Here is a 20,372-nt window from a genome sequence, read left to right as displayed (position 1 = left end):
AATCCCTGGTCTCTCAAGTGTAACTGAGTTGTTCTAAAATTGTGCAGGTGTATGGATATATTAATATATTTCAAGGCTTTTTCATTAGCCTTCACCTTGACTGTTGTGTTTCAGTCTGTTGTGGGATGCTACAGAGCCTGTACACTCCGTTTCTGCATGGGAAAACCAGCTTTATATAATTTTGGCCTAACAAAGGACACTGATACACTAGCTGATCTTCAGTTAAAAGCAGAAAGTGAGGCCAAATGTTAGTTGTGCATGGAAAAGCTGTAGGAGTTTAATATCATGACATGAAATAGAATTAATTATGAACACTCATTTATATCCATGTCGATATCTCTTTATTCATAACTGTTAATAAAACTGTTCACTATTTGTGTGCTTTTCAGTTGTGAGATTTAGCATGTTTTCTGAAAGGGAATAAAGAGTTATTTATTCTTCTTTCTATAGAGTGAGAGAATAAGCATCCAAGGAATGAAAAAAAAACATTCATCAATATGTGCAATGCATTTTTAACTCTGCTCTTGAGGACATGGTTTTAAGATATTTTGGAATTATATTTAGAGATATTCATCATAGGAGGAAGGGTTACATGTAGTCCTGGCCTGCTTATCTGAACACCTCAAATTGCAGCTTTTGTCACTTTCTGTCTTCAGAAACCTGTTGAAGAGACATGATATAAGGCAATTTCCCCTTCTTGTTGCATTTGTCTCCACTAATCTGCTACCTCTCTTGTGTACTCCATTTTCTATGAGTCTTTAGTAGTACTTTTTTCTGTTGGATAAAGATTCCCCTGGTAAAATGTATGCATTCAGTCATCCTGCCTTTGATGTTTTTCTGTTGATGGCATGGTTTGAAAAAGTGGTTTTAAACCACCAAATGAAGCCTAAGAAACTTGTGAAGCAGGCCTTTCTCTGAAACCTGATTTTGGATTACAAAATTCTTGCACTTGTTTTCCTTTACTTATAAAAGCTGCTGTTACTCTTTCATGAATAAAGCCTGATTTTTATCCTTGTAGCAACTATCTAAGGGAAGCTTTGAGATTTTGGCCTGCTTTTCTTTTTCTTATCTATATATATTCTAGGTCAGAAGTTGAAGCAGTTTCTTCCCTTGTATTCAGAGGCAGTATTGGGGGTGCCCTTTTGGCTTAGTACTTGGCTTTGTTTAAAGATGTGTAATTCAAGCCTGTGTTTTGCTCTCTCATCAACAATACAGTGATGAGAAAAAGTTTTATTTTAGGGGTGGGGCTACAGGAGGATATAGGCTCTTCATTTAAATTACTTAAAACTATAGCAGGAAATGCAGAGACCTTTTGAATTTTATTACAGTTAGTGATTTGCAGTATTTTTTTTCTTATTTGTTCATAAGGCCAAATCACAGTATGAGCCTTTTAGTAATGGAAGTCTCTCTTTTCTTTATTTTATAGAGCCTCTTTTGTCAGTCCCAGTTCCTCAATCCATGTTAACTGGAATTTTACAGCCTCAACCCATCCCAGCAGGGGAGACTGTAATAGTTCCTGAAAACCTGCTGAATAACTCAGGAGTCAGACCAGTGATTCTGATAGGTAAGTCTTACACTGGGGAATCAAATGCTGCATTTTGTACTAATATACACTCCCTGGGACAAAGGGGGGTTTATTTCTTTTTGTTGGTTCTGGCATTCACTACAATGCAAAGCTGGTTTGTCACAGATAGCTTCCTTTAATTGCTTAATATTTAAAACTGAGAGTCAGGCAATTTCTGGAGAACCTGATTTGCAAACAGGTCACCACTAGGTCAAATTTATGCTGAACCACTGGCCAAATCTACGTGTTATACAAATAAGATTTTTGTAAACGCCAAGAAGAGAACTTTTTCCAAGTAATGAAAATAGCTTTCCGGTATAAACCACTTACAAACCAAGCAAATGTTTCCTGCAGCATTTTTAGTTCAGATATTGAAGCCCCAGAATTCTATGTGAGAACCAAAAAATTGATTTGCACTGACTAAACAGAAGTAAATCATACTAACTTTTTGTCATTTATAGTCCATAGTTCTTGTAAGTAATTGAGATAACAGATCAGGCTTCAGGCTTTTAAAATCCTTTAGCTGTATAAAGGACTTTGTTAACCCTTAGAAAGACATTGCTTTAAGAGTATGACTTTTAATATGACTATGCCTTTCAACCTGAGCTATTTGGGCATAACACATTAAAAAAAGACGGGTCAGCTAGTGCTGCCAAAATTTTGATGAGTATTTTTTTTTTTCACTGTATATTTCTTTTTGGTCCAGTATAGTATAGATGGTCATATAAAGCAGCTTTGGAATCAACAGAGCATGCCTGTCAATACCATCCGTGAAATAATTTACCTGAAGGAATGGAGAGGTTCTCCAAGTCCTCCCTTGCAGAGATCATTTTAATACACACAGTTCCTGGAGAATTAACAGGGCCATCTAAACCAGTAAATCTGTCAAGGATAGGGTTACGCTTCTGGTTTGTTTTGCTTAGCGTTGTTTTCTGGAAGCCGATTATAAAGCTCTAGCGTGGTGCTCTAATGGTTTTCAGAGAAACACTTCCTTATTAAAGATGAGGGTGCCTACAGCCATCAGCTTAAGTGCAAATTGAATGCAGCCCTTAGGCTCTTGGAGAGCTGCCATTAAGTCCTCAGTTAGGCTAAACGTTAGTGGCCCTGAGAAACAGTGTCCTATTAATAGTACAGAACCAGATGTACCCAAAAGGATGGATTTGGCAAAATCTCTGTGGAAATGCTTCTTTTGAAATGAAAAACATTTTGAAGGAAAATAAGACTTAGCCTGTGCTCATGTGCTTTACATTACAGAATAGCATGTTTAGTTGTTGATGTTTATTTTACCTGTTTATGAGAACAGAATGGGAAGGTGGCAAGAAAAGTGAAATCAATCACAGCAATACTGGTGGGCTGAATCAATGCTAATGTGACTTCTGCTGCTTTTATAATGTTAAGATCAATGTACTTTTGCTTTCATTGATTTTTCTTCTTTGTACACTATATTATGAAGAATCTGTATTTAAAGGTCAGGGTAAGACCCAATTAGATAATATTCTCATCTGTATTTGGATAACAGTGGTTACTACCCTGCTGGATATCATGCAGTTAATGTTATTTCTTGCAAATGTATATGGTCACTTGTTGTAAAACACAGCAGAGGATCCCTGTCCTATAATTTATTTTTTAAGCTATTATAATGTCAAGAACAGTCATTGGCACAATGTATTTTGCCATACAGCTTTAAGAAGATGTTTGGAAATGTATTATTGTGTTAGATTTAATGTAATAGCAAATTTTATTAATTTCTTGGTGGGGGGGGGGGGGTTGTTTCTTTTATCATAGGCTATGGCACTTTACCTTATTTCTATGGAAATGTTGGTGATATTGTTGTAAGTCCCTTACTGGTGAACTGCTACAAGATTCCACAGCTGGAAAACAAGGATTTGGATCTCTTGGGTTTGTCCAGCAGTCAGCTGCTAAGTGTGGAGAACATGATACTTTTAACTATTCAGTATCTTGTCCAACTAGGTAAGCAATTTGTCATAAGTACTTGGTTTTGTCTGAGACTGTCCTTTTTTCTTCATACCTTCTTTATGTCCCTTTTAGGGCCAGTTTTCTGGCTGCTTTTGTGGCTGGAAGAGGCAAGTGGCTCCATCTAGTGAGTGTGACTTTGCCACTTTGTTCCTGAAACGTAAGAAGTGAAGTGAATTTAAAGGCTGATATTGCTTCTACTCTCCATATGGGGATTGACCAGGTCACCTTTGTGAAATGGATTTGCAATGCAGATAACTCATTTTCTTAGGGTATCAAACCATCAGTTATCACAGCCCTTTCTAAGGACACTTGGTCTGCTTTATTCAGTTTTGTGACAAATGCTGGCAGATGTGTGATGGTTGTCATTGTTTTGGTGACAGCACTGTTTACATGAAAACCGCATTTGTTATTCAGACTAAGGCAAGTGATTCAGTGCATATCTCATTCTTGTAAATGTTTTTGAAATTGACTTTTTGCTAGTTTGAGAGGAAACCAGTGAGCCACATGTTTTTCTATTATTACAGGTCCAGTCATTTTCCTTACCTTAGAATAAAAAGAGCAGTGGTAGCAGCAAGGTTTTAGAAGTTAAAAACTCAGGATAGTGTTGGGAAACTTCCATGGCAGTCTCACCCTAACTTTTGTATTTGAAAAGATGCCACTTACCATAGGGGAGTGTGAAGTTACTTTTGTGAAGAGCACAGTGCATCTGTAATACCTAATGGCATGAAATATGCAGGTGTTCCAAATACAGCACAACTGCTGATAATCTTACAATTTGGGGAGCAAACGTGCCCCAAATGTGCTGGTTTCACCTGTGAGTGCTTACACTTTGCTCCAGTTCTGTAAAAGACAGGAAGGAAACCACTTTCCATGTTGTAATACTCTGTATGTGACTGGTTAGCTTTGTTTATAATTTTATGCCTCACTAGTCCATTGGATACCATGTTAGAAGTGACAAACAGTTTAATTTTTTAGAGGATGTTTTTCTGTTACTTTCTTTCAGTGGGCCTAAATTTGTTATTTGAGATTTTCCTCTTTATTGGAAAGTTTTTAGAGTGTGTGTGTTAAAAGAAGCTGCTTCACACAATTCTGGATTGATAGAGGCAGCTTGCAAATTTGTAGCCAGCAGATAATAGCATTTCCAATTAAAAATAAACTATTTATTGAAACCTGTGAGTCAGTGAATCACGCTTCATGAGCAAGTGTAACTTTAGAAGGATAAAGCAAGTCTATACTTGCTGAAAACTAAAGGAGGCTTCATGCAAAGCTTCTGTAGCAGAACTGTGTTTATTGAGCACTGTGACTTCAGCATAAGGCAGCTCTCTTATTAGCAGGTGTTTAGTTTGGCTTTTGTTCTTAGCTGGGCAAAGCTGAATAGTTTCCTATTTGACCTTATGTGGAGATGTGTGCCAGTACTGTAAGATGAAAGAGCCTAATGAGAAGAAAAGCAAAAACATTCTGTAGAGGTGGGGATAAAAACATGTTGCTGGTTTGAATTTGGCTGTAAACTTAAAACTGTTGGAATTGTGACAGCTGCACCAAACTGTAGCCTTTGTCCCATGTTGTTAAATCAAAGCAGATTAGAGGTGTTTGGAGGGTGGCCAGATTCAAAAGTTTTTGACAAGAAGAGACAAATGCACCTATAAATTCACAATTTATTAATGTAAGCCTTTTTTTAATTGAGAAAACAGGACTAAAAGGTTTTTCTTTTCTCCACCGTATATTGCGAAAGAGTAAGATAAAGGCAAAGATAAAAAAGCAAGCAAAAGCACAAGAGTCTTGCCTAATTTTTTTTCAGATCTCACTACTTGTATAAAATATATTTGCAGATGACTGTGATCACAGATGATAAGAATATTATCTATGGAAGTGCTCCTTTTTTGGGAAAACAAAAAAAGGATATAGCTGAGAATTCCCATCAATTTTCTTGTGTAATTATAACAACATTAATTGTAGGACGATGCTATTGTGTATTCAGAAATCAGCTGAACAACTCGTGATGATATTACAAATCAAAGTAAAAAAAACCCAAATGCATTTCTGATGCTTTAAACCTTCTTTGAAGACTATATGTAGTTAAACGTGGTTTTGAGCTGTAGCATTGCTATAAATAAATTCTACTGACTGTGATAAAGGAATAAGTAAAAAAAGATAAGGAAGTGTGTTTGATTTTAGTGGGGTTTTTTTTGTCTACCTCCAGGACTTACTCGGATTTCACATTTGTTATTTTTGGCAGCATTCATGGTGAAGTATTCTCAAGCTTTGTTTTTACACATCAGAATGCCCATATTTGTAGTATGGGTTACATTCCATCATCTGTAATTGTCAGCTTTTTACTATTGCACTGCCATTTCTACAAAAACAATCTCAGTCTATGCAGTGCTAAGGTGTTTTCATTTTGGTCTGTGTTCTGGCTGAGAAAGATTTCTGGACCCTTTGTTATACCACCTGTTTAGGATTCTGAAATCATTCTCCCTTCTCTCTTGTTGTGGTGCATTTGAATAGTTTTGACTCTATATTTTGTATGCTGTGACATGATGTTTTGTAGTTTTAATGTCCAAATGCACATCCAGACTCAAGGCTCTTGTAGGGCTTTGTTTTGAGTGGAAGGGATAGTCAGAAACTAAATGCAAGAGCTTATTACAGCAATTCTCCCATCTTAGATGGTTGGAGAAGTAGTCTCTGTGGGATGCACCCTGAAGTTTGTCTACCCAGAAATGAGTGTCAGCCAGACATGGATGGCATTTGAATATGTTGACTTCAACTGTGTAGAATAATAGAATAGAATCATATCAACATAGAATCATTTAGGTTGAAAGAAACTTTAAGATCAGTGAGACCAATCATTAACCTTGCACTGCCAGGTTCACCACTAAACCATGTCCCCAGCTGCCATATCGCTGTGTGTTTTGAATGCCTTCAGGGATGCTGAATGCACCACTTCCCTGGACAGCCTATTCCAATGCCTAACCACCCTTTCAGTGACGAAATTTATCCTAATGTCCAATCTAAACTTTCTCTGGCACAACTTGAGGCCTTTTTCATCTGTCCTGTTACTTGTTATCTGTGAGAAGAGACCAGTCCCCACCTGGCTACAGCCTCCTTTCATGTAATGGTAGAGAGCAATGAGGTCCTCCTGGGCCTCTTTTTCTCCAGGCTAAACAACCCCAGCTCCATTTCCCATAGAACTTGTGCTCACCAGCTCCATTGCCCTTCTCTGGACATGCTCCAGCACCTCAACATCCTTCCTGTAGTGAGGGGCCCTGAACTGTACACAAGACTCAAGGGATACCCTCACCAGTGCTGAGTACAGGGGGATGATCCTGCCCTGGTCCTGCTGGCCACACTATTTCTGGTGCCTTGGCCAGCTGGGCATATATATGCTGGCTCATGTTCAGCCAGCCATCAACCAACACCCCCAGGTGCTTTTCCAGCAGGCAGCTTTCCAGCCACTCTTCCCAAGCCTGTTAACACTGCTGGGGGTTGTTGTGACCCAAGGGTGGGATATGGCACTTTGTTTTGTTGAACTTCAAACCACTGTCCTCAGCCCATTGATCCAGCCTACCCAGATCCCTCTGCAGAGTCTTCCTGACCTCTGTCACCTGCAAACTGCCTGAGGGTGCTCTCATACAGAATTACTGAACATTGTGAGTTGAAAAGGACCCATAAGGATCATCAAGTCCAACACTTAAGAGAATGGCCCCTACGGAGTTTGAGCCTACTGCCTTGGCATTATTAGCACTGTGTTCTAGCCAACTGAGCCAATCTCACTCCATCCCCTTGTCCATATCATCAATATAGATATTAAACAGACTAGCCCAACTGAGTCCTTGGGAACACCACTTGTGACCGGACACCAACTGGATGTAACTAAGATATTAATATTTTATGATATTGTTTATTTTGCAGTTTTGATTTTGAAATCAAGATGATCATTTGCATGCTCATTTCGGTAGAGAAGCTTCTATATATTCCCTTTTAACATCAATATATATTTTTTTAGGAAACTATTCACAATCAAAATCAATATCTGTCATTGTGTCTTTCATCTCATCTGATATTAGTTCCATTATTTTTCTGGACAGTTGTGGAGAAAGACTGCCATACTTTCTTATAAGTAATCTGAGTGAAATTCATTGTATTATCATACCGAGAAACTGCTTTTCCATTTGTACCATTATTTTAATCTCCTTGGATTCATGATGATGACCCTTGTGTTTAGAGCCTGTCTCTTAAGTAGCCTCCCTCAATCAACAACAGCTGTTAGTGGATAGCATCATTTTCAGGGGTTGATATGTTACTTTATTTCTACAGAGGAACATTATTCTTTACTGATATGTCTTGTTTTTTTTTTTTTAATTTTGAGGTCTTCAACGACCTAGAATGTGTAATGCTTTCTTAGAAAGAAAAAGAAAGTACATTTCCAAAAGAGAACTCTAAAAGAGAGAATTATGCTCATGCTGTGTTAAATTTGACTCATCAGAATTTTTCAATTTGCATCAAAAATTAAAACAGCCATGCACCTACAAGTTTATAGTTGTCTTACCATCCTATGGTAATTGGATGGTGGCACTTTCCATATGTTACTTCTCAAAAAGGCAAAAAAGACAACAGGTGGCAGTTTTTATCGATTCTGTGCTGTGGATTATTTACCCACACCCTGTTTCTCACACAGCCTTTCTGTTTCCTGGCCTGAAAGAAAACATAAAACCAAACCCAGTATTTCACATCTCTCTGATATTTAAGTCCCCCCTGTTTTGTCATAGAAAAGTGAGTTGCTAAAGTGTGAAGCTGCCTCCTTTGGCATGGATATGAGATCTTGGCAATATAAGCCATGGTTACTTTTTACTCTGTGTTCATGAATATTTTTAACTGTTCCTGAATATCTTTGACAATGAGACAAAGCTAACTGAACAGAATGTTAATTGAACTTCATTTGGAGGACTGATGCCTTATAGGATGGCTTATATTTATGTTTTCCAGTTCAAGTTGACAGTACAGTTGACAGAGTCTGGGGAATGTAGATCCAAAGTTGCATATTCTTTATGTTAGGTGCTTGCAGATTTGCTAAATTAATTTAATCAAGCTAAGGAAGAGGTTAAACATGTTTATTTGCATCCATGCTTACTTGATTAATATGCAAGATGAGAAAAAGCAAAGTGAAGAGCACTTAACAGGCTTTGTCAGGCTGCATGGCTGTGATTAGGCTACAGGGATAAGCATTTTGGTTTTCTGCTGCAAAAACATATGGCTGCATGCTTAATCCTTCTCTTCCAGGCAAAAGGCACATATTTTCCCACCCCCTTGTTTCTCCCACCAGTTGCTGAAGCTAGGAGTGAGGTGGAATATCTCATTGTTTGGAGGAGGAGAAAAAAAAAGGTGATGCTGGAAGAGAAAGGCTTCTAAAATAAAAAACCAAGAATAAGGCATGTGGGTAGATATCCACTGAGTAGCAAGTGGGTTTTTTAAAATATAAAAAAATGTGGTGAAAGAGCTTGTCAGATCAAGACAGACATGTAATTATTCCAGGTTCAATAACATTTTTATATGAGACACTGTTCTTCTATTTGTTTGTTTTCATTGTAGGTCCTGACCAGATACCCCTGAGGGAAGAATTTGAGCAGATCATGTTGAAAGCTATGCAGGAGTTCACTCTGAGAGAGAGATCCTTGCAAATGAGTGCACAGTGTATCTCTGTGTCACCAGGTCAACTCCCTTGGCTTGCCAGGTTAATCGCTAGTGTGTCTCGGGATCTCGTGCATGTGGTTGTCACCCAGAATTCCCTGGCAGAGGGCATCTCGGAGACCTTGAGGTCTCTCAATGAAATGAAACACCAGCAAAAGCTACCAGATTATGTAGTTGCCATTTGTGCATCAAAGATTAGAGGAAATGAATTCTGTGTAGTAGTTCTAGGTGAGTATATTTGCAGACTGCTTCAAATGGGAATGCAAATTAATTTTCTTGAGTTATTGATCCAGTTTTTAAATCCCATTTATTATTTTTATTCTCCTTTGTATTGTTGTACTGCAATGTCACAGTTTACTATATGTTCAGCAAGACTTGGAATCCTGAGGTCCATGAGGACATAGAACAATTTCTTTATACTAGTCATTACTACTTCTTGAGAGGCCTGAGACTTTATTGTTTGTGTGATTGTGTCAGAAAATATCTTGAAGTGACCCAGTGGCAATGTAGTTGCTTTGTCTTTGTTTCATGTAACAACTGCGATATTTTGCATGGCAGAATCTTCTGCGGACTGCTTAAAACAGAATGTGCTTTTCATCCTTTTGATCCTTATTTTTATCCTTTTTATTCTGCACTGATGACTGGCAGTGCTGTTTGTGTGTGAATGAGTGTGTCTGGATGGAAATGAACTTTGACTAGTCATCTTTCCTTTGTAGGCAGATGAATCAGTAATGCCATTTTTTACTTTTTTTGCCTTTTTTCTCCCACACAAGGGATAATTACTTTTTTCCTATTTATCCATTATCCTCCATTTAGTCTAAGGTGAAAATACATATTTTGAGTATCATTTGTCATACAAGTATGCAAAATTACGTGCAGTTGCAAAGAACCTGCTAAAATTAGTTATATCAACTGATTCTCCAGTCACTAATGAAGTAGATTTGAGACTGCTCTCACAGTCTACTGGGTAAAGGTCATGGAGATCCATGACTGAAGACCAAAGTGTCCCAGACTTCTAGGATGAGAAGGTTGTCTTGACAGTAAACTGTATTAAGGTTTGCTCTCACACCTTTCCCTTCTCTTCTCCAGGTCAGTATCAATCTCGGGCACTTGCAGAGAGCATGCTTACCACCAGTGAATTTTTAAAAGAGATCAGCTATGAGCTCATCACAGGGAAAGTTAGTTTCCTGGCATCACATTTCAAAAATACATCTCTAGGTGAGTGATTCTAAGAAATTCTAGCCAAGACAGTCTTGTCTTTTGGGCTGGTGTGTCTCCTGTTCAGCAGTTAAAATGCACATGGATACAGCTCTGTTCTCTCCATTGAGAGGCATTCTGTTCCTCTCTCCTTGTGTGTAAAAGAGTGCTTGTCTCCTTCACCTGTGTGGTGGCAGCTCATAACCCTCTGGCAAAACATTTTCAACCCCGTCTCAGCTGTTGAATATAATGGCAGGGCATGTAATGCACCCATAAGTACACAAGTGTTTTCTAGTTTGTGCTTTTAGCAAGGTTTTAGAGGTTTCTTTGTAATCATTAGATGTCACCAGTAGCTGTAAAGCCATAGATGTGGTTCCTTCTTTTCTTTTTTTAAATGAATCCAATTGGTAAATCAGTAGATAAAATAGAAAAGTATTCTGCCTCCCTCTCTTCCCTGCACCCCCAGTCCCTTGCCTGAGTGCATACCCTTGTATGTCATGTTCAATGGTGTTTTCTCTGAAACGGTTTCCAGATTATTTGATGTTGCTAATTCTGATCTAGGTGATGATTTGGACAAACTACTGGAGAAGATGCTGCAGCAGAGAGGGGAAAGTGTCATTATTCCTTTTAATGGAGATGTTAGTGAGTGTGTGTCATCTCAGGAGGCAATTGCCATGGTTTCTACCCAAGAACCAGGTAATTTTTTTTACGTTCAAGATATGAAATAAGTGAGTAGCTTGTTAAAAGTCAAAATGCATACACCTCAGGAGAATCTGAAAGCACATTTGCAGTCAGTGTGCCAACCTTAAAATACTAATATTGCCAGCTAAATGTAGCAATACAGTAGTTGCTCAGACAGAAAATCTCTGTAATAACCTTCAGCAATTTTTTCCCCCTGATGTTTTTATATTCTCTAAGCTAAAACATTTTATCTTCTCTTAAGCATCAGGCAGAGTAGAGGAGATGTTTCTTTGTAACACTGGCAGAATGGATTAATCTCATATTCTTGAGCGGAGAAAAGGAATGTAACAGGTGTCCTCCTGCCTGGTAATATGCATTAGAGACCTTGTTCTCTGAGGCTTAAACATTTAGGGAATGTGTTTTAAGATCTTGGACTGAAAGTGCTAGGCAAGTGTGATCTGTAATTTGTTGATCTGATATGTGTCTTATTCAGCATAATGTAATAAGATACTTAAGTGCAAAAGGTAAGCTAGGATTTCCTGTCTAAAATTGCTAATTTTCAGAATTGTTTAGATATTCAGAGTTCTAAACATACTTTCCTTTTCATATCACAATAATGGCAAAAGATACACTGAGCTGTTGTGAACACTGAGATTCTTTCAGGTCCAGTATCAAAGCAAATTCAACCTCTAGTAAAGCTTTTTTTCTGTGAAAGAAAGGTATGCTCTTGGTTCATATTAATTAACTTAAATTCATCTATTTGGTGTTAAATCTGACTGGAAGCAAAATGGTTTATTGTCTCCACATGCAACAGGAGATCCAACTAGAAGGGCTCCAGGCACTTTGCTCTGGCACCTTCAGAAGTACAAGTCTTGAGCTTCCCCAGAGGATTCATTTAAAAGGAGAATGATCTTTAGATTTTGAGCGTTGTTTTCTTCTTACTGTGAACTTTTTCTAAACCTTCATATTTTCTCAAACAATTGTTTTGAGTTCATTTTTTCCTTAACATATGGCTGTACAGTGGTTGAAACAATTGAGAAACTGCCTGAATTTAAAAAAAAAAAAAGTACATTTCCTAGGCAGTGAGAGGAATATTTCTTCCACGGCAGATCTGCTGAAATGGGCACTAAGGCATACTTGAGCACATGCACACATGAAAGCACATCCCTGTTTAAAACCAACACAGTAGAAAAAGTGGCATAAACAAAAAACTGCAATACCCTTATAGGATTTAATCTGGTAATCTGCAAGTTGAAAAGTGATTAATGAAGCATGGTTTACCTAATGGAAATACTGAAATGAAATATGCTTTTTATTTTGAGGGAAAAAAAGTGCTCTGGTCAGTCTCTCAGTTCTCTGCATCTAGTGTGATACTGGCGTTCATTAAGTCCAAATAAATCTGAGTTTCAGAAGAACATTAGAGCTTTGTACCTCTCTGCTTTTTATTATATGTACACATGCACATCTTTATAGATATCTATGTATGTGCATGCATATTATGTATGTGTTGGTTCATTTAATAGAATGTATTTCACTGTGTTGGCATTGAGGTTTCCTTGGGTCGCACTGTTAGAAATCCTTAAAACGCTTAGGGCGTTTTAAGAAATGAGCAGTGCTGTACTTGAGGTCATCTGATACATTACCACATTTTGATCAAAGAAAGAAAGTTGGCATTTGTGATCTGGACCAAACTCTCCAAAAGGTTGAGATTTATTCTGGTGAGTGATTTTTTTTCTTTTTTTCCTGATAATAGAGGGTAGGCTGTTTGGAGGGTCATGTTTTGCTGGGGGGGTGGGAAAGTAAACATGTTTCTTGCTGTGTTTTGTTTTCTTTTTCAAACAAACACACTCTAGATTTGGATGTTGATACCTTCCAAATTTACCAGCCACAGCTCACAGTTGCCAGAAAGCTCTTGTCCCAGGTTTGTGCTATAGCAGACAGTGGCAATCAGAGCCTGGATCTGGGCCACTTCAGCAAGGTGGACTTCATTGTGATAGTGCCCCGTTCGGAAGTCCTGGTGCAGCAGACCCTTCAACGGATTCGACAATCAGGTAAAAGGGAGGGGAGGGCAAACAGGCTGATAAACTCCAGTGTGTGGTGTTATTACATCATTACTGGTGTAAGGGGAAAAGTAAGTTACTCCAATATATCTTTTGTTCTCATAGTTTGTGTTTTATTTCACTTCTTTTAAAAAAAAAATTCACAAAATCATTAAGACCCTGGAAAATACCTAATTGACCAATATTTCAGAGTAGTTTATTCCTACTTCTTTAATTCAAATGACATTCAAAGTTATAGGCATTGCACTATACCTAATTTATGAATTGACAGCAACATATCTTTACTAAGACCAGTTGTATTGACACAAACATTGAAGCAGAGCATGAAAAGTATGATATTTTGTATGATACAATACTAGGGAGAATAAATTTTGATATTTGCAAAGGAAAGGTCAGGGTGACTCCTTCTAACTCAAACAATATTAATGTATTAGCTTAATGTAGGCAAGTTTGGCCTAGGATTGATCATAGAGCATACCCAACTAAGTGCTGCTTTGGAAAAGTTTGTGGAGGCTTGATGTTTTCCCCCATTTTTTGATAATGTGAGAAGTTTTTGAAAGGTCTTCAGGCACTTTCTGGAGGAAATCAGAAGCCAAGGAGCACATTTTGGCCTCCATTTCTAGAGAAATTGCATTTGGATAATCATCTTCCTACTGGGGCCTATCAGTGGTTTTGCGGACAAGTGGCAACTTCCCATTGACCCTTCACTTTTGGATGCGCTCAAAGGAAGTGATTTTTGTTGTATCCTTCCTTTTGACAGGTGTGCTTGTGGACTTGGGCCTAGAAGACAATGGGACTGCCTATCAGAGAGCTGAGAAATATGTGGTGCGGCTGGACAATGAGATTCAAGCTAAATTTGAAGTTTTCATGAGGCGAGTGAAGCAGAACCCCTACACACTCTTTGTGCTGGTTCATGACAATGCCCATGTGGATTTAACAAGGTAGCTGCTCCAATCTGCTTAAGGAAAACCATCCTCTCCCAGCATCTTCCCATTAGGGTTTTCAGAAGACTTACGATCTTAAACACATATTGCTTTGTCTAGGTGTTTTTAAGGCATTTTGTGCCTTATAATCGGAAAAAATTTTGGTTGCCCATAATATTTGTTACCTAATTCTGATTCACCTGAAGGTAGGTGAGACTAGTTTCAGATTACTGGATGCCTAACAGGACTCTTTTAGGGTTATGTGCTATGGTGCTGAAATCTAGGGGAAAATGCTGGGTTTTGCAGATTTCTTTGTTCTTGTCTTTTTTTTCTATTCCTCTTCTTTTTCTGTACTCAAACCCAAATGTATCTGATGCTCACAAGCTGGTCATGCTTTAATTCATGTTTTTATCCCAGATAATAGTGTTGTTTGTGATATGAGAAAGCTTGCAGACATTTAGGTCTGCATCATAAGAAAGGCACCATAGCTTCTGTAAGAAAAGGATTTAAAGAAACAGCTGTATTAAATTTGGCTGTAGGTCTAAACACAACGTGTACACACATGCAAAAACATTTATTCATACCAAATCACAGCTTCATCTTGAAAGAAGAAAAAAATAAGTAAAGCTGATTATTCTGTTCTTGTTCCATGAGTAAACTAGGGAGAATAAATAAAGTGTTTTAAACATGATATACAGGGTTGTGGGATTCTTTTTAATATTAGAAACAGTGAAAGGTGTCCCTGTCCATGGCAGAAGAGTTGGAACTAGATGATCTTTAAGGTCCCTTCCAACTCAAACCATTCTATTGTTCTATAATAAGCAAAATATTCTTCTTGAAGGACAGATGTAAAGAGACAAGAGCAACATTATTTCTACCTGCTCTTCCCATTCCCTTTTATTACTGTCTTTGCTATACTTTGAATTTGGAACTTCTGAGTATGTAATGGAAGTAAAGGCAATTTCAGGAGCTCAGAACATCAGTAGACTTTGAGGCTCCCCAGCCTTTTAGAAATTTGTTGTTTCAAACTGGAGAAGCCACTGGATTTCATAAAATTGCTAATATATCCTACCTCCACAGCTCATGGAACAGTGTTTCTTACTGAGAGGGGTTTAATCAGCTTTGGCTTATTTTTGGTTTCCTCTGTGTGAGGAAACCAAAAATAAAAAAATGTTTTTTTTAAATTGTCACACTAATCCACCTTCTCACTGTCAACAGATTTCCATCCATTCTTTAGGTGTTTGTTGTTTTCCCTTGTTTTCTTGAGTTTACCCACAGAGGACAGTCAAACGTTTTTTGAAGTCTTCTACATTTCCAAAGAGATTTTTTTTTGAGCCATGGTTCTCTGTCATTTAAAGATTTTTCTGTAGGAAGAGAGTAATCCGTTGAATTTTTAGGACATCAGTAAGGCAATTTTTTGAATTTTTATTTCTGCAGTGCCATTTCAAGTTCCCTGTCACATGGTGAGCCTAATCATGGTCTGGCTGATAGAGTTATTAATTGCAGGGAGGTGCTTGAAGCATTCAACCTCCTTGTTCTTCAGGTCAGCTCTTTCCCTTATGCCCTGCAAACACAGCAGTCCAGGATCAGCTCTAGCAATGAGGTACATTGGATGCAATCTGACACTGGGGTAAGTGTTTAACTGTTAATTTTAACTGTGAATTTTAATTTGGAATTTATACCTAACAGAATCTAGAAGATGTGTGTGTTGGGAGGGAGCTCTTTCACTGCTGGAGTTTATTCTCTTAGATTCCAGATGGACAGCCCTGAGATACTGATAGTAGAGGTAGCACCTGGTATTTAGGACCAGGAATTAAACAGTTTTCTCTATCCAGTCATGCAAGATGAGAATCCCCTCTCTGTGCTCTGGTCAGACAAGGCTATGTAGTCATGCCAGAAAGCTCCAGAGCTGGCTTTCCCTTTTCAAGCAGTCTGACTTTTGACTGTAAGTTATATGTCACATAGCCTGTCAAGTCTATTCATTACCTTCCCAGTCCTAATTAAAGTTTTGTGCTAGGTTAACAACTTTTGATGTAGTAGGTGCTGTCATTGTGCAGAGGAAAAATTCTGTTGAATATTCTGCACTATTAACTTTTTTCAGCATTTCAGCCAGCTAATGCTGAGGATGGTTTGGATAAACCTGCTGAAACCAACTTTTTCTCCTATTACTTGTTTGGTGTATTTATATCAGATTTGACTTTACTGTGCTGAGTGGGCCGTTAGTTTCTGCAAAGTGTCTTAAAATGGGAGCTGTAAAAAATAGTTAATACAAAATGACAGAATGAATGAATATTCTAAATTTGCTTTTTAGTTGCTTGTTAATATAAACCATGTGGTGACCTTCTAAAATGGTCTAGACAATTTTTTATTTCCCAAAATAAAAAAATTAACAATTTTCATTCTAATGATTAAAAAAAAAACAAACCACAAAAAAGAGAAAGACTGTAGGTGGTTAATTACATTCCTAGAGATTACTGCTGATACAAATGCACTGGAGAACATGCTGTGCTTCCATCTAAGGCTCATGAAATTTGAAACACAAATATTCTGCCTTTCTGATAGCTGTCTGCAGATTTACATTCCAACAAAAAAATTAACAATTTGTTGCTTCCATTAGAAAAGCATGTAGACTCTGACAATCAAGAACAACTTTGGAAATTAATAAACCTTCTCTTCCACTATAGAAATGAGATGACAATTGTCAGTAGATTTAAAGCCAGAGATAAAGAGTCACAAAATAATTAGCAGGATTCTAGAAACCCCCTGCAGTCACAGGCAGGAGATACACTGAAAAATTTGCAAGGACCTACACCTGTCTTTCCTAGCTGTAGACAAATAATAAGTTAAATAAAAAAAGAATTTACATTGTATTGTATTAATTGAAACAAATAAATAGTATCACTTAGGGAGAATGGATAAAAATAAAGGATTCTTTGGGAAAGTGCTTTCCACTTATTTTTTAAAATTACACAAGAAATAAAAATTTGTTCCAGAATACCTTATATTTTTGCTGTTTGTGTATGAAACAGGATGATGCAGGAAGTGAAGAAAAGCTATACTTCGGTTTGAATGAATACAGCAAATCCCTCCAGTGGGGAGTCACAAGTCCCCTTTTGAGATGTGATGAAACCTTTGAAAAAATGGTCAACACGCTTTTAGAAAGGTAAATAATAACATGGAAACTTGGGATTCTGCCCAGTTGGGATCTTAAAGGTACATATTTATGAGCCCCATTACAGGGGATGAAGACATGGTGACCTTTGATGTTGATCTTGGAAAACATGAAGTATGTGCAATTTTATTTTTGTAACAAATTTAGTGCAGTTTGAGCAGCGGATATCCTTCATTTGTTTTTAGAAGAGATCAGGCCCATTCAGCAGCAAGCTGGGCTCAGCTGTGCTTCTCTCTTCTTTTGGCTCAGCCTTCGCTGAGCTCAGAAGTTACCAGAGGTTTCATGCTTCACCACTTCTGGTGTCTCTCTTGTTGGTGGTGAGGGTGTTTCAGAACATTTTTGTTATTTCAGTAGTTGGCCATGGTTTTGGTTCCTGCAGCTCAGAGCCTGTTAGTACCCTGCAGCTGCCTGAAAAAGCTACTTTCATGGCACATATCCAAGATACAATTCACTGTGCCTATTTCAGGAATGAGGGGAATGCTGGAATTTCCAGTAATGTGGAGTTAATCTGCTGTGCATATCAGCAGGACAGATCTTTTATAGCACTTCAAATGTTTTCATATTTTCATATTTGGTAGAACAGGATTGTTCTATGTTCAGTACTGTGTTTTCTCTTTTAATTAGGTCAGTATAATAGTTGTAAATGCATCTGTGTTTATTAAGTAAAATTCAAATCAAATGTGTTAAATTACCAACATTAATAAGTGAATCATTAATATTCAATATTTATTATTATCTACAAAAGGCAGTAATAATTAGATCAGTTCCTTAGGTTTCTCCTATTCTTTCTGGTCAAATACAGTGGAAGAGATAGTGGTCACTATCACTCTTTTTCTGTTTAAGTGTGGATGGGAAAAAGGATGAAGGAGGATTCATGTATGTGCAAACAATCATAAAAGATTAGGATAATACTAGAAATTGATGGCAGGTGAACCTCTGTACCTTGGAGCCATTTTGTGTCACAGTCTATCAATTTGACTCTATTTTCAAGTAACTGGGATATTCTGTCTGGGTGGCTGAGCCATTCAGCAGCCCTACAATCTGAAAATATTGCAGACAGTTTTGTATTATAAGAAAGGCTCCATTTGTTTTAGCAGCAGAGGTACAGTGGGTACTTTTATGGCAGGAAGAGTAAAAAGTATTTTAAAAACTAACTGGTTTAATGACTGGCTTATGGTATCCAGAACAAACTACTGTATCTACTGGCTAAACAAAAACTCAAAACTTCCTTTAAATGCATATTATATTGTCTATTAGATTACTCAAGAAAGAGACCAGAGAAATATGGAACTTCTAGTTACTTTACTTATTCTGACTTATGTGACATAAGACCAACACTTGAGGCATAATAGTGTAGTGTTTTTCTGTATTTTGGTGGCAAGTGAGCTCATGAGTAGGTTTTAATTTTATTTCTTTTAAAATTTTACTTAATATTTGTTGTCACTGCATATAGCTGTAATGAAAACAAAGATGTTGGCTATGTAAGTTAAAAGGCAAAATGGAAGTTCAAATTTGGCTCAGAGCCAGCAATTCCTGTTGGTACATCATTGTGAAATTATGAAGTACATCTCCCACAGACCACTTGAAGCCACGATGGTCCTCAAGTTTGTAGAAGAAAAAGCTTGTGGAAAGCAAAGCAGTTTTAAGTGTGTGTTCTCGGAATACACTGGATCTGAGGTGTTCCTTATCTCCATCAAGCTGAAGATCTTTAGCTGAAATTTTGGACCAGATGAGGGTAACAGAAGTTTATAATTCCTGTTACCTGAGCTCAGGACTCGGGCCACATGCAGAGAATATTTGTTCAATATTTTTGTCTATGAAAATGGAAGACTTTGTTCTTTGAGTGCTACTGGAAAATATAGGCATTTCCTCACTATGCAGTCCTGTGTTTGGGCTGATTTTCAGACAGTACTGTGATTTTGTACGTGCTAATGCAGAACTGTGTCTCCCCCAAGGTACCCCCGGCTGCACAGCATGGTGATCCGCTGCTACCTGCTCATTCAGCAGTATTCCCAAGCTCTGATGGCCCTCACCACCATGGCCTCTCTGAGGGATCACAGCACACCTGAAACACTCAGCATAATGGATGACCTTATCACAAGTCCAGGAAAGGATAAGAATGGCTGTGGCCACATGCTCGTCATTCGGGTGCCGTCGGTGCAGCTGGCCATGCTGGCCAAAGAGAGGTTGCAGGAAGTGAGGGACAAGCTGGGGCTGCAGTATCGTTTTGAGATCCTCCTTGGGAATCCTGCCTCGGAGCTCACTGTCGCGAAACACTTCGTGACACGGCTCAAGGTTAGCAGAAACTGAATGTTTGTTTGTGTGCTCACTGCAGTAATCCGGCTTTTGTAGTTGTTTTGTGTTTATTCCCACGTGTTTATAGGTTATTATTCTATAGGGAATGGGCAGGTGTTCTGTATCTGTTGCTGTGCATGCATTTCTGTGCTTTGAGCATAAAAGATAGAGAGACTTAGAACAAACCTGAATTGTTACTGGTCCATGAAGCCAAACACCAGCTGTTATTTCACTTCTTAAAGTTGATTAACAGCATGCATCAGATAGGGTTCATCTCTAAAAGCAGAGCTCAAGTATCTGTAGGCAAACTAATTATTTCCACCAACTTATCTGTCTGTCTAGTGTATCTGTTATCTGCTCTGTTCATCCATCTTCTGCCCTTCTGATAACTGGTAAAGTATGCTGTTTGTCACAGATTTCTTTCCTCAACCCTCTGCATGCTGAAAGCCTGAAGAGGCTACATGCATATATGCGTAGCATATATGCACCAACCTAAAATTTTGCATGGATTTACAAGAGCATGGTTCAAATAGCCAAACCCACTTCATGTATTGACTTCACTACATTAAACAAAGGGGCAATGGGTTGCCTGCCTTAGGTATCAGCCTGAAAGTAGTACTGGTTATCTGTCCTGATCTTTGCTCTAAGTCTCACAGAGAACTTAATTTTCTGCTTCTACTCTGAGTTATATAGTGAATTCAAAAAAAAATAGGAATGAATTTTGTGGGCCTATTTGAAAGAGCCTGCCTACAGCCAAAAGCAGATAAAATGTCCTTTAAAGAAGTTATGACTCCTGCTTCTCAAATTTTATCTGCAGC

The 20,372-nt window shown here is 38.0% G+C and overlaps 1 protein-coding gene across 8 annotated transcripts in view; it reads left to right on the top strand.

Annotated features, from left to right (window-relative positions):
• Positions 1-20,372, top strand: part of GREB1L (GREB1 like retinoic acid receptor coactivator) — a 133,082-nt gene that overhangs the window by 91,587 nt on the left and 21,123 nt on the right. For 7 of the 8 annotated variants that reach the window (XM_021551545.2, XM_021551543.2, XM_021551547.2 and 4 more), the window contains 10 exons: positions 1,427-1,564; positions 3,350-3,535; positions 9,128-9,454; positions 10,316-10,444; positions 10,985-11,119; positions 12,958-13,155; positions 13,925-14,105; positions 15,525-15,717; positions 17,117-17,250; positions 19,215-19,554. In XM_021551545.2, coding sequence (XP_021407220.2) covers positions 1,427-1,564; positions 3,350-3,535; positions 9,128-9,454; positions 10,316-10,444; positions 10,985-11,119; positions 12,958-13,155; positions 13,925-14,105; positions 15,525-15,717; positions 17,117-17,250; positions 19,215-19,554 — 1,961 coding nt within the window. The remainder of the gene's footprint in view (positions 1-1,426; positions 1,565-3,349; positions 3,536-9,127; positions 9,455-10,315; positions 10,445-10,984; positions 11,120-12,957; positions 13,156-13,924; positions 14,106-15,524; positions 15,718-17,116; positions 17,251-19,214; positions 19,555-20,372) is intronic. The other variant, XM_021551546.2, reaches the window with a different exon arrangement.

The sequence above is a fragment of the Lonchura striata genome, chromosome 1 (genome assembly GCF_046129695.1).
Source record: "Lonchura striata isolate bLonStr1 chromosome 1, bLonStr1.mat, whole genome shotgun sequence".
Classification (NCBI taxonomy): domain Eukaryota; kingdom Metazoa; phylum Chordata; class Aves; order Passeriformes; family Estrildidae; genus Lonchura; species Lonchura striata.
Note: the sequence above shows the minus strand (reverse complement) of the source record. Positions and strands in the feature narration are given on the sequence as shown.